Source organism: Barbus barbus (genome assembly GCF_936440315.1).
Source record: "Barbus barbus genome assembly, chromosome: 45".
In the NCBI taxonomy this organism is placed as follows: domain Eukaryota; kingdom Metazoa; phylum Chordata; class Actinopteri; order Cypriniformes; family Cyprinidae; genus Barbus; species Barbus barbus.
In genome coordinates this window covers 5,723,738-5,738,179 of record NC_136723.1, presented here as the reverse complement: position 1 = coordinate 5,738,179, position 14,442 = coordinate 5,723,738, and the positions used below count along the sequence as shown (strand labels likewise).

Below are 14,442 nucleotides of genomic sequence, written 5' to 3'. Positions count from 1 at the left end.
CTACTATATATTAGGCGAAAACAGTTAGTCAAAAGAGCAATATGTTCCGAATTCACAGTATTTATAAAACAGCAGGCAAAAAGTACCATGATGACCTATAGGCCCAGAAAAGCTGAATGAAGTTCATTCCTTATCAACAATAGTACCTACTCAGACAGTATGTGATTTTGGCCACACCTTGAGTGTTTTTAGCACCCTACTATGTTGTTGCTTGCTAGCCCAAATTAATAATACCCATCCTCAAATCTCAACACGGTAGCCAAACACCTTGCTCCATCCTGAACACCTTGATTAGTTGGTTCAGATATGTTTGATTAAGGATGAAGATAAACTCTACTGCTGCACTATGACATTCTGAGCCCTAGATTTGGTTTGTGTGTCTTCATCAGTGTAAATCTAATCCAGTGGAGTCCAATCCTGCTCCTGGAAGGGCACTCTCCTGCAGAGTTTAGCTCCAGCTAGCTCCAACACACCTGCCTGGATGTTTTTAGCACTTCAGAGGACCTTGATTAGCTGGATCAGGTGTGTTTAATTAAGGTTGGAGCTAAACTGTGCAGGACAGTGACCTCCACAAACAGGTTTGGACACCCTTGGTCTAAATTATATAATCCCACTAGACCACGGGCCTCCAAACTTGGTCCTGGAGGGCCGGTGTCCTGCAGAGTTTAGTGCCAACCCTGATTAAACACACCTGATGCAGCCAATCAAGCTCTTACTAGGCATACTAGAAACGTCCATGCAGGTGTGCTGAGGTAAATTGGAGCTAAACTCTGCAGGACACCGGGCCTCCAGGACCGAGTTTAGACAGCCCTGCTCTACAGGTTAGTGGTCCTCCAGGACCGGAGTTGACCATTCCAGCGCCTGAAGGACTTTGCAAGTCCAATCAATTACAAAAGTAGTAGCACACCTTTCCTCAACAAACGGCATACTTGGAAGTATCATTCATGTCTAGTGCAGATAGTACAGGATGAAGTGTAATACTCAGAGTTATGGATTTGAACAAACTCCTAACTCCAGGGGCCAGTTGTTCAAAAGTAATCTGATTGAATTTTGGCCATCGGATTGGATCAAATCTTGAAAATGGGTTGTTAAAAAGAAAAGAAAAAAGGATTAGATCACAAAATACAATTATCAGAATTAGTCTGATAATTGTAAAATCAAAATCTAAAATCAAAATTAGTTTTGATCTGGATTAAATCCTCAGTTTGTGTTGTTCAAAACATTTTAGTAAGATTGGGATACTTTTGATAAAAAAAAAAGATTATTCTGATCCCAGCAGAAGGGTGGATTTCAGGCACAAAAATGTAATAAAACTTTAAAACTGGTCCAAAAATTACCATACCTTCTCCATCTTCTTGGCTTCGATGTGTCTCATGACCTGATTCCTCCAGTCTGCTGGAACCCTGCCGCCTCCGCTGACTGGCCCGTCCAGCAACGAGTGCTCTGACTTCACCCTAATGCTGGGTCTCTTGCTGGGGCTGCCGTGCTGGTAGTTGAAGTCGCTGACGGACATGGTCCTCTCCGGAAGCTCGTGAGTTGGGGGCCGGGCACTCTGCGGCCGGGGAGCATTGGGTCCGTCCATGCTGTACGTGCGGGCGGACAAGGGTCTGTGGAGCGCCTGGCTCATCTGCAGAGGCCCACGGCCTGCTGCATGAATGTCCCGGTAGGTCATGTACTCTCCTTCCATTCCTGGCATGCGACGTGGGTCCGGCATGCACATGGGGCTACCAGAGGATCCGCTACCTTGTCTCTGCAAGGTGCCACGCTGGCCAACAGATGGCAGCATCCTTTCCTTGGCCCACATGTCCGGGGTCTTGGGCGGGCCACGCTGTTGGGGCTGGGGATATGGGGGGGCGTTGTTGCGGTTGGAGTAGTTGGTGTTGGCGAGGGAGTGCTGTGGTGGGAGGTAGGGCTGCTCGGGAGGTACGGGGGTACGTTGGCTCCACAAGTTGTCTTTGGGCACAGTGCTACTGGCGTACTGGATGTTGTACTGCGGAGGGGGGCCAGTGGGGTAGCGGGCGCTGCTAATTGGAGGTTTGGAGCTGGACAAGAGGTCAGAGGATGACGCAGAGGAACCAGGGTAGATCTGCAATGGCTGGTCGTTTAGCAAAGAGGCGGATTTGGAGCGGACGATACTCTGGCCTTGAGCGCCGCTTATAGATGTTCTGGTTGCACAAGCCACTTCGTAAGGGGGGCTTTCTCCCTCGATGGAGTATAGCTTCATTCCTCCGCCATCCATGTTGGCAATGCTCTGAGATTTCACTACTGGGGCCGGTGGACATTTCTTCTCTGGCGAGAGTTCCTCTGTGCTACGGGAAAGACTCATGTCACTTAAAGCAGTTACACCTGTGGAGACGGTCCTTGTCATCTCATACCGCAAGGGAACTTGATCCGTTCGGCCATTAAAAGTCTCCCCAGACTGGGTTTTCTGAATCCGATTGCCATTCTCAAGGTTCTCGAGTGACAACATGGCATTGTTGTTGCTTGACATAGACTCCTTGGCCGAGGGACTTTTGGTCCTTTCCAGGTCCTCATACGACACCATGTTGTCAGGTGGGAATTTGGCCACGTTCATGTTGATCTGATCCCACTTGCTGTACTGTTCTGCCACGCCGTTGTTTATGCCCTTTTCAATGAGGGCAAGCCTCTCCTCCATAGAGAGACTGTAGTCGCCCATCTGGTCTGACTTGCATTCATAGCTCTGATGGTTCTTCAGGATGGACTGTAGGGACGTCTCAGAGCCATTACAGTTCTGGAGTAGAGGTGGCATCTGCTTCAGCTGGTTGAGGTTTTCATCCTCTTGTCTGAGTTGAGGGAATCAAACCAAATCAAGTTAGAGAAAGACTCCAGAAAAATCTGACATTAATTTTGTTAGACATTTTTTATTTAGTCTTAGTCATTTAAATTAGTCTTAGTCCTGTGTCAAATATACCTTTTATTATCATATTTAGTCAAGTTTTAGTTGACTAAAATGTCTGAGAATTTTAGTCTAGGTTTAGTCAATGAAAACTTTGATGAATGAAACTTCACATTTTTGTCATGTTGTACAATGGTTAAACTCCAAAAAATAGTTTTGCTCCAAACTGTAAATCGCAATTATTGTTGTAATTTTGAGAAATGTATTTTTACATTTCAGGTATTGCACTTTCACCAATAAGCACAAACCAACAGAATGTAAACTCATTCACATGGTTTATTTTACCTCATCTAGTGTACTGATTTATTATAGGTTATTTAATATAAAAATTAATACCAAAGACTTGGATATTATAGGCTATTTAATATATAAATTAATATCAAAGACTTACATATGCACTCTCTCTGTCTACATTATGAAAACTGGTAAAAACAAACAAAAGATTACATACCTAACAGTAATGTTTCTCTATTAAAACAACAGTGGTTGAGTAAGTGCATTTATTCAGCAACCACATTCGCAAACAAAATAGTGGAGATCTCATGACACAGCACAGACTGGCTGAATGACACTTTCATTTAAGCCGAACATCTCACATGGAGAGTGCAAAACTCCAGCTTACTTGTTTGTCTGTTTTCAGATCATCGTCTGTGCTTCTGCACTGAAGAGCGAGCGTGTGTGCATGGTTGCCAGATTGCAACAGAGCAGCTCTAATTTGGATGAAAAGCTTGAAAGCTGCATGAAAGCTTGCATAATAGAGGCGTGTACAGCAGTCCGCAATAATATTTTGTCTCCTTTTTTCGATGAATATAAAGAGATTTTTGTAGTTTTTATTTTAAGGACATTTTAGTCTCGTCTTTTATCGTCTGTGATATTGCATGTTAATATAGTCACAGTTCTTGTTTATTGACCTTATTGTTGTCTCATCGTCTTGTTTTAGTCATAGGGAAAAAGCTCATCAACAAATATTTTGGTCATAGTTTTCTTTAACAAAATAACTCTACACTTTTGTGACTATTTGGCGATGTAAGTCCTTTTGTAGAAGCCGCTGCACTGCATTTTAGTTTTTTCCATAGAGAAAAATTTAGTTAAACACTGCTGTTCATTACTACATTTTTGTGTATCCTGTGTGTTCGTACCCGTTCTTGGGGACCAGAGGCATCTTTGACTCTCTCTCTGGGGTGCAGAGGGAGTTGTCCTGACTGCTGTCTGTGGTCAAGGACACCGAATCAGACATGCGTGATGGTGAAGAGCAGTTGCTGTTGTTCTGGTTACTGTTGGCCACCGTCTCATCCAGCAAAGAGTCGGCATCCTTCCCATCATCTACAACACCAGACAGGAAAAACATCACTTGCATTTGTGTGTTCATCTCTACAGTTCTATTACACACCCTATTTTGAGAAACATTTGAGTAACAATTATCCACGTTAATGAGAGAATTATTAATTGATATTAAGCAAAGTGAGAGAGTAAGGCAAGTATCACTTTACCTTTTTTGTCCTTGCTGAGGGCCACTACTTTGGGCTGGTTAATGGAAATTTCAATGAGTGGAGGTCTCATCTCAGCTATCTTCATTTCCTCCTCCTCAGATGACAGCTCCTCTGAGTCCTGACCACACAATCATATCAAAAGCTTAAATTTAATTTATACTCCAATTTTCCTCCTGATTCTATAGTGGTAAACTGAACTAATTGTCATATTCATTTGTTTAAATGATGTATGTACCCTATGATGATACAGCATGTCTTGAAATCATTAAATCTCACATAATAGCATGAGCAAATGTGTCCTGACAAGAACTTCACATCCACTCACAGTAAGAGAATAATGTGTGACAGTGGCTAATTTCATTTATTGCATCCAATTTTAAAGCCCCGAGTCGGAAAAAATGTACATAGTATACTGTGACAAATGAGTATAATCCAATGGCTACAGTACAAGTGAAGACATAACTCTGTATTCTTCTGAAGCTATATGTAAAACTGTGGCAAGTTTTTTTTTACTTTTAAATGTGCTTTTTTGTCATTTTGGAGACTGGTCCACAGTCATCGTCTTATAGGTTTAAAACTACACTAGAATGAGCAAATTATTTTTTTTATTAATTTAATTCAAAAACCACATTCATAGCATTTAATATTGACACTTTGATGCCGTACCTCAAGCGTATCATCATGGTTCACCATAGTTCTCATGTTGTCAGAGGTCTTGAGAGGGATCCTTTCAATGCTGTGGTTGTCTAATGAATCTATTGGCTCGTAATTTTGATGACTGTTGGCAACAGCTTTGCCATTAGTGCAGGGACTTTCAATCACCTGACACACAAGAAATTCAGGGTTATTCCAAAATCTGTGCAAGGATTCAATTCTTTACACAATCAACAGATCACTATAATAATTATTTAAAAATCCAACCTTCACACCAACATCCTGCACTCCGATATGGTTCCTCTCGCTGCCCCTGGTCTCTTTTCCTGCCTCGTCCCCGGATTCATCCTCTTTGAGTCTGTGAGCAATGGACTGAGCCGTTTTCACCATGTTCTTCAGTTCATCAGGATACGGTGTGGGGTATCGCTTCAGATTGCCCTCCTGTAAAAGACAGTTGATTTACTAAAGGAATTTAATACAGAAGTTAATAGGACCTGTAATATATAATAAAAGATAAATAAAGATAAATCTGATTTATTACTACATTTATATTACATAAAAACATGTTTTTTTTACATTAAACATTAGGTATTTTAACAAATTTATTTAAAATTCCAAATTCTCTTCAAATATTCTAAAATAAAACACTGTATTGACAAATAATATGAATAAAAATAGATAAGAATATTATCAATATGAATAATATCAATATGAAAGAATGAATAGACAAAACAAATTCCTGAGCAGATTACGTAGCAACATTTGCAGTGACATCAGTGGAAATACAGGCCAGTTTTTAGAGAGGGTCTCTGAACCCCTGGCCAAACACAGATAAAGTTTCATTTCAAAAGGTGTTGGCGAGCTTTTTACAACACCCACAACAAGGAGGGCTGCTCTCGAAGGGCCAGACAGGGCCACACTGGCGCTCTGAGAGCCGATAGTGATACTCCGTCAGACAGCTTGGGAGCCTACATGCGTTCCTGGCACAGCAGACAAGCCAGACAGCCATATTGAGTCATCAGGGGTGCAAGAGGGAGGGAACGAGATACCGAGTATGTAATATCAGTGAGATGAGGGGTGGAAGGAAGAAATAACGTTGACGTTATACGCTTGAGGGCTTCCATTTTACTTTCTGACAGGAGTCAAGTCAGGGTTCGAGTTTTAATGAGATTTCCACTGCAATGCAGTGAAGTGCAGGCTATGACATGCCGACAAACCAGGTGAGGCTGTTCCACTGAAACCGCTTTACCTCAAGCTGCCAAGAAATCGAGAAATAATTTTCCCCCAAAAATGACAACTCTGTCATCATTTACTAACTCTCATGTTGCTTCAAACCTGTATGAATGACTTCCTTCTGTGGAGCACAATGATTATTAAAGTGAAGCTTTTAAAAAGCACCACAGGACAATCATAAATGTGGTCCATGTGACATTTCTCAAGTCTTCTGAAAAGGCATACAAAACTTCAAGTGATGAACACACAGAAATTTAAGCTGTTATTTACAGAAAATCCTGACATCATCTTTAGTTCCCTTGACGAATGAATAGTGCTGCCAGATTTGTAAATGGAACACGAGTAAGTGATTCAGTTGATCCAGTTCACAAAAATGTCCTGAATCAGTGTCATTTTAGTATTATTTATACACTGTTAGAGTATTTATTAATAATATGAATTCACTTTTTTATACATTTTAGTAATTTTATTGTGCGCTGTTGTCATTTTTATTAGTGCCTTATTTATTAGTATTTTTGAATATATTTAATTTGATACATTTACATATAATTATTTTTTTATATATATATATATATATATATATATATATATATATATATATATATATATATATATATATATATATATATATATATATATATATATATATATATATATATATATATATATATATATATATATATATATATACTGTAGTCAACATTTGAAGTGGATCAAAAAAGCTCATCAAAGTTGTCCTAAGACAAAAACAGGTATTTTGATGAAAGGTTTTGATCCACTTCAAATGTTGACTACTGTATGTATGCATATATATATATATATATATATATATTAGTAAATTCACAATATAATTAGCTTTCAATTTCATTTCTTGAACTTAATTTTAGTTAGTTGCAACTGAGATTTCAACATTTCTAATTTTCATTTAAGCTTTAGGTTTCTCACATAATATTTTTATTTTATTTCAGCTTAATTTCAATAAACAAAATTAATTTGTAAATAGTTTTCGTTTTAGCATCCATTCAAAGCTCATTAATAATAACTGCATGAAAAAGAGTGGCCAGCATAGTCACAAAACATCTCCTTTTGTGTTTCACAGAACAATGAAAGTCATAAGGATTTGAAATTACATGAGGGTGAGTAAATAATGACAGGAATGTTTTATAGTGTTTAACTTGCTGTATGTCATTTGCAATGGAAAAAAACAGCATCTCTTACATGCTAAACCTGTGCCAATCAACTAACTGCAAGTAGATTTTGATAATTATTGGCTTTTTTTGTTGGCAAGATGTGCAAGTTAGCTCCATCCGCAATGAAATCACACTGCTCCAAAATCATACCCAGAATGTTTCAAATGGCTGGGATTTTGTGGCTTACAGTACCATTTCAGAAAAATGCCTGGTTAGCACAGAACAAAACAACAAGGGGGTGAGATGGGTGATATGACGGTGCAGGATATGCACAAAGGGAAAGAGAAAATCGAGAGTGCACCCTGGACAGAGGCGGACGGTGGGAACTGACCCGCGGGGGTGTTTCTCTCTCATCCTTGTCCTCGTCACACTCGAACGCCACTTGCGCCCGCTGCTTGCGCTGCTCCTCCCATAGAGACGGGTTAAAGCTCTCGCTGTCCGAGCTGGGCAAATCTGTGAGAGAGAGAAGCCAGGAACCATTACCAAACAATCAAAACAACAGCACTGCCATCGCTGGATGATGGGCTCCACATGATCACAACAGCAAATCCTGTGTGGAGTTTGTTTTGATTCATTTCAGTGATTCAGTTCGGACAAATCATTAAAACACTAATGCGGTCTCTCTCAACTATGTGGATTAACAAACAGCAAAAACTTGAATTAAACTGCACGTTTTTTTGCTGCAGCTTGAGCTCGGTGGGCGGCAGACTTCACATCAATTCTTATTTGTGTTGTGTGCCCATTTAGCAAGACGTCTGGGTTCAGGAGAGCGCTTTTTCATGTAAGCGCACAGACTTCAGACCATTTCTAAGGCTCGATCATGCGAACAAACTGAAGCGGACTCCAGAGAGCCGCAGAGCCAGTGCGTTTGCCTTCTGAAGAGTTTGGAGTGGGGTTGCTAGGAAACAGGTTAAGACTTATTAATCTCTTCCCCCTCTGGAATCCAGCGAGCCGCCCATTTGTGATTTGCACAGCGAAACTCCCAGCAACACTGGCAGACTCGAGTCTCACCGAGAGAAAACATGACCGAGCTCTGGCTGCAGGTAGACATTTGGCACGGTTAGGATTTTTAAATAAGTTTGAATGTCTATAAAACTATATATTTTACACAGAGGTGCACTGATTTTAGTGAGACACCAATATATTAACCGGTCAGTATTTAGCCATTTTGAGATTATTAGGTTAGCTGACTGCTGATGCTGCATTTAAATAGTCACAATTACTGTAAACATCGAAAACAAAATAAAAAATAATTGCTTAAAAATAAAAATAATTATTCAATAAAATTCAGCCAGAACATCTTATTTGCCATAATTAAAATATCAATAATAATAATAATAATAATAAATACAAATTTTAATATGTAATATAATAAATATTTATTGCATCAAAAAGCACAAATAAATATTAAAAAAAATTACTGACTGCAATATCTGTTGAATATTGAATATATAAAATACATTTTAAAATTTGGGGTCAGGAAGATTTATTTTTTCATTAGAATGATTTCTGAAGGATCATGTGACGCTGATGACTGGACTAATGATGCTGAAAATTCTGCTTTGCATCACGGGAATAAACTATTTTTTAAAATATGTTAAAATAGAAAACAGTTCATTTAAATTGTAATTATATTCAATTCTATCCATCCATCCTTCTTTCTTTCTTTCTTTCTTTCTTTCACTTGACTTAATGCAAGTATATCTTGACTTAACAATTCCAATAAAAGGCATATATTCAAACAGGGAAGCTCTAGTGACAGGAGGGTGCTGCAGGATCTGCATGAATAGATACTCACAGTCCTCAGTTCTGGTCTGTTGAGGGAACATGTAGTTGGTGAGTACAGTCTTGTGCGTCTCCGGATCTTCCTCTTTCTGCAGGGGAATGAGGGGCTTCGACTGGAGAAAGACAAAATATCAAACACAGTATCACTGACTTGTAAAAATCGATTAGATGTCTTGAGAATGACATTTCCCATCTCTCACACACAGCATGAGGACTCTGCCGGTCTGGACCGCTCTCATTACAGATTCAGGCCATACAGCTCTGGCTTTAAACTCGTTTCATCTGTAATCAAATGCAGCTTTATAAAACCATGCATTACAATCAATAAAGAACAGCGTGCCACCTTCATCTCGCAGTGCAATCTTCATCAGCTGTCGATATTCCAGCAGAGAAACCCTTGCAGAGCGGTTGTTTCACAGAGGATTTTGGCAGTCCCTTAGCATATGGCTCACGCTGATTAGATGCGTTACCAGTGTTTTATTATTTCATAGCAGCGCTGTTCTCATGCATTCAGCTGAATTAGCTTCAGTTATTGCTTCCTTGAGAGCAGATACCACAACAATGCAGATTTGACCGCAATCTGCTTGTGAGCATTAAAGCCATACAGGTTTGTAATGAAAAGAGAATGAGGGAATTTTTAGGGTGAACTATTCCTTTAATATCATATCTTAAGATAAACTCTGTGCTGTGCTGAACCTCAGAGGTGGGCTGATGGCGCGTGTGGGAGTGGAGGTGATTGTTATATTCAATAAGCATTAGTCACAGGCTTGATGGCCAATTGCGACAATCACTCAGGCTTTCAATTACAGATCACCCACACACGCTCTGATGGGAACATCAAATCACTCTGCCAACAGCACAGACCCCACTAAAGGACAAGCTTTCCAAGTGTATTTCTGGGAAGTGACTGTGTATGAGATTATTGTGATGCTGTGAAATAAGGAAATGTATTGCACGGATCTCTGAAATGAAATATTTATTTATACACATGGCTAAAATATAATTGACAGCTTTCCCAGGCAACCAATATCTATCATAGCTGCTAGTTTCAAGTCCTATAGCACTTTTTTCCTCCCATTCTGATTAATGAATTTCTTTTCCAGTTGTTTTTGATTACTAGAAAAGCATTTATTGGAAATTGTTTAATATATTACATAATATATTAACTCAAAAAGAGATATTTCTGACCAATCTTTTTAACTCAAAGGCCTTCGCTGTACAACACAATATTATATATCTTTTAACATTCATGCTGAAATATTAATGGTATTTATGCTGTAATTATGACAAAGATGGTCTTATTTATTTATTTTTTAATTAACAGATAGTGGGTTCATTGATATATTAATCACAATTCATTTTCTGATTCCAAAGCATTTCAGTTAGATCAATTTTTTTTTAAACATTTTAAATTTCGATTAGAGCTAGATTATTTTAATGACATTTAAATTATTTTATTTCATTAGTTTAAATTATTTGAATAGTTATATTATTTTAATAATAATGCATTAATTTATATATACATAATATACATATATAAATATTATATTATGGTCAGACTTTGTATTAAGGCCCAATTCTGAATATTAACTACGACTTTTACCTCTATAAAGTCCTAGGTTGCTGCTTATTAATAGATAGTAAGGTAGTTGTTGCATTTATGTATGGGGTAGAGATTAAGGGATTTAAAATATAGTCATGCAGAATAAGACATTAATAAGTCTTAAGCTTCATAAGTACTTATAAACAGCCAGTGTGCTAGTAATATGCATGGTAATAAGCAACTAGTTAATACTGAGAACTGAGAAATCACTTAAAGTGTTACCTATATTATATTATATTATATTATATTATAACAGAAAATTTCATAACTTTAAGATTTTACCAATTTCGAATGACTTGTTCACACCTTTAATGAACTATTTTACATTTCCAGCTTGTCGATGAGCGTGGGAATCCTGTTCTACACAATAAAATATCCATTTATTTACTTATTTAGAAAATAGCCAAGTAGTTCATGATATCATTTCCATTCAGTTGGTCATTAGTGCAAAAAAACACAAAAAAACCCCCACAAATCCCGTTCAGAATAAAAAAACAACAACAACCCTCTGCTTGCATTGCAGTCTTAATCATTCTGCTGGTGTTTATTTCACACTAATGACTGTATATTATGCCTTGTGTATATGAACTTTGCCCACCTGGTTTTCAGACAGCCACATTGCGGTCATCTGGTTGAGTTTAGTGAAGTTGTACGGAAGGTTCTTCAACCTGCACAAAAAGACAGAAACCAGATTACTGTACAACGCATCAGAAATAAGTGAGGATGATCGTACGCTGAAATAAAATAAAAGGGACATGATCCAATAAAAGAACAGTAAATTGAGAAAGAGTCTGGTATAATGTGCATCAAGGCTGAAAAATACAGCACAGAGAGCAGAAAATAGGGCTATATTTTCCAGCCTGTTGAATCACAGCCAAATGTGCGAAGTGGTTCTCTGAAAAAAATAAATAAATATATAGCTCACAGCCACCAGCTGCATGGCCAGGTTGGAAATGTTTGTCATTGAAAGATTTCGTACATGAAGAGTGTCAACTGTTGGTTTATTTGGTTTGACATTTATAAAGAAAAAAATCCTATCGTTGGGTCAAAACTATGTGCTAATTTTATTTAATAATATGACTTGAAAAAGGTAGTCATTTTGGATAAAAGTTAAATGATTGGTAGAAACCAGCAGGTAATGTTTAAGCATACGCTGCAGGTTGTTGTGTACATGCGTATATGATATGATGTTTGAACGTACTTGTTGTCGCTGAGATTGATGACCTTGAGTTTCTGCATGTCGCCCATCTCCTCCGGCAGAGTCTCCAGCTTGTTTGAGTGCAGGAAGAGCACGGTGACGTTCTTCAAACTGCCCATCTGTCAGATGCACAAACATACACATGAAGGGTCAACCGAGATGCACAGCCTCAAGGAGGACGCTTTGATCAGACTGCAGGATCCATTCGGTCAAGACTGAATAATTTTGTGGGAGTCGTTTTGACAGCAGCAGAGAGAATTGGTTTTTTTCAGCTGGTTCATTTCAATGAAACAATTCAATATCTAATTAAATATTGTGCTTCCAGAAAGATCCGTGGAGCATTTCACATGATTTTTAATAGCAAAATAAATGTCTCCATTAAAAATGTTGTATCATTATGGTTCCAGCACAAGTTCTTGACGAATCAGTCTAAAAACAGTCTGTTTTGTGAATTAGACTGACAAAAACAAATCAGAAAGCTACTGCAACAAATGTGCCATGGTAATGACTATGTTATAGCTATTAAAATCAAACTTAAATCCCATCCTGCACGATTATCCACACAATACTCTGTTTTACTTCGAAAAACAAGATATTATGGAAGTTAAACGGCATTTGATGTTGTTTTAAATACATTGTGCCAGGACCGGACTGACCTCTGGAGGCATCTGTACGAGCAGGTTGTGGTCTGCAGCAAACGTACGCAGGTTCACACACTGGCCGATGGTGGACGGCAGCGCCTCAATCTCATTGAAGCTGCAGTCGAGCTCATCCAGAGTCGTGAGTCTACAGAAGAAAGACATGCATGTGAAATGCGAAGCTGTTAACAGTTATTCAAACTCAACAGCTCCCTACTGATGCAATATATAAATGCATTTTATAAGAAATCATGTGTCGTCTTTAGAACACCAAACCCTACTGGCCTCTATTCAGATGGTTCTGCGATCAACAACCTTGATTCTTTGTTTATTAACTATCTGACGTCAAACATTGTGTTTTTCTAGTATGACTAACATGCAGGTGTGCTGAATAAATCATAAAACCAATGAAAAGACCAAGGCTGAATAAGCGGTTTTTGAATCTGATTTTCATTTCTGTGAAACAAACAGTTGCGCAACTGTTTATGAAGTTTTGCAAACAATGCAAGGAGTAACTAACAAAAAGTGTTGGATGGCATTAAACCAGTGGATCTCAATCCTGGTCCTGAAGTAGCCCTGAAAACTTAGAGAGAGGCTAAGATTAATTGTCCAGGCAATTAAACCAGCTGTCTGTGTTCACTAGAGTGCTTATTCTGTCCTATTCCAAAATAAATAAAAAATTATCCCCAATATAAATTGTTAACGGAATTGTTTGACAGAGTAAACACTTTTTTTTAGGCGAAAATGTGGCATAAAAGAAATGTGTGTGTGAGAGAGAGAGAGAATAGGAGACGATGCAGAGGAAGAGACTGAACTGAAAACACGCTGAAAATAACACCTACATCCAACTGATTATGACTTAATGACGTTAATCAATCATGCGTCATATTAGTAATTATTGTGGTTTCTTCACTTATCTAAAATTAATTTAATGCCAGTTTCAGAATCTATATGATACAAAAAGCTTGTGTAAAATCAAATGTCTTTTAGAAATTAACATAAAATTTCCCCAGTACAACAAAAACAAAAAGAACAAAAACATGAAAAAAACAAAAACACACACAAAAAAAAGAACAAAAAACATGAAACAAACAATACTAAACAAACGAAAACAAAAAAATAAACATAAACAAGAATCGAACAAAAAAAACAAAATACAAAAACAAAAACATGAAACCACAAAAAAAAAACCCCACATGGACAGAGGTTTGGCCCACCAAAGAATGGGGAGGCCTGCTTCCAAAACACAAAAAACAAAGCAATTATAGATATAATTATACGGTCATTATACAGTGGGAAAATGCAGTCATATCAGCGTGATGGGAAAAGACACAGGTATTAATGAAAAATTAATCGTGCTTAATCAGTGCGCTTTACAATCCAGGCTGGGATTAAAACAGAATCCTCGCAATCACATATTCATAATCCCTCTTGGCATATTTTCTTAACCCCGGACTAGGAAACCTAATCTGACATAAGGGATAACCGGCATGTTTGGAAACAAGCTCAAAGTAAGAGGTGGTGAGAATGAGGTACAATGGTTGGTTTCTTTTTTGATGGATAACACAGTCTGTTTCTTTCGTTCTCTCTCACGCACACACACAGCGCAAAGCAATCCCTCTCGGAAAGCCCATATGGACGCGTCCTTCCCTCATTCACAAACCTGTTACAAAGCCTTCTGTCTGTATCACGAAGTGTCTTACGAGTCTGCTCATTCCCAGCACTCACTCTCAA

The 14,442-nt window shown here is 38.3% G+C and overlaps 1 protein-coding gene across 2 annotated transcripts in view; it reads right to left on the bottom strand.

Annotated features, from left to right (window-relative positions):
- LOC306863842 (erbin-like) overlaps positions 1-14,442 on the bottom strand; it is a 78,665-nt gene that overhangs the window by 6,738 nt on the left and 57,485 nt on the right. For both annotated transcript variants that reach the window (XM_079407384.1, XM_079407385.1), the window contains exons 11-20: positions 12,727-12,856; positions 12,074-12,189; positions 11,471-11,540; positions 9,283-9,382; positions 7,816-7,937; positions 5,329-5,502; positions 5,074-5,229; positions 4,408-4,525; positions 4,057-4,240; positions 1,343-2,804 (exon numbers count right to left, since the gene is read on the bottom strand). In XM_079407384.1, coding sequence (XP_079263510.1) covers positions 1,343-2,804; positions 4,057-4,240; positions 4,408-4,525; positions 5,074-5,229; positions 5,329-5,502; positions 7,816-7,937; positions 9,283-9,382; positions 11,471-11,540; positions 12,074-12,189; positions 12,727-12,856 — 2,632 coding nt within the window. The remainder of the gene's footprint in view (positions 1-1,342; positions 2,805-4,056; positions 4,241-4,407; positions 4,526-5,073; positions 5,230-5,328; positions 5,503-7,815; positions 7,938-9,282; positions 9,383-11,470; positions 11,541-12,073; positions 12,190-12,726; positions 12,857-14,442) is intronic.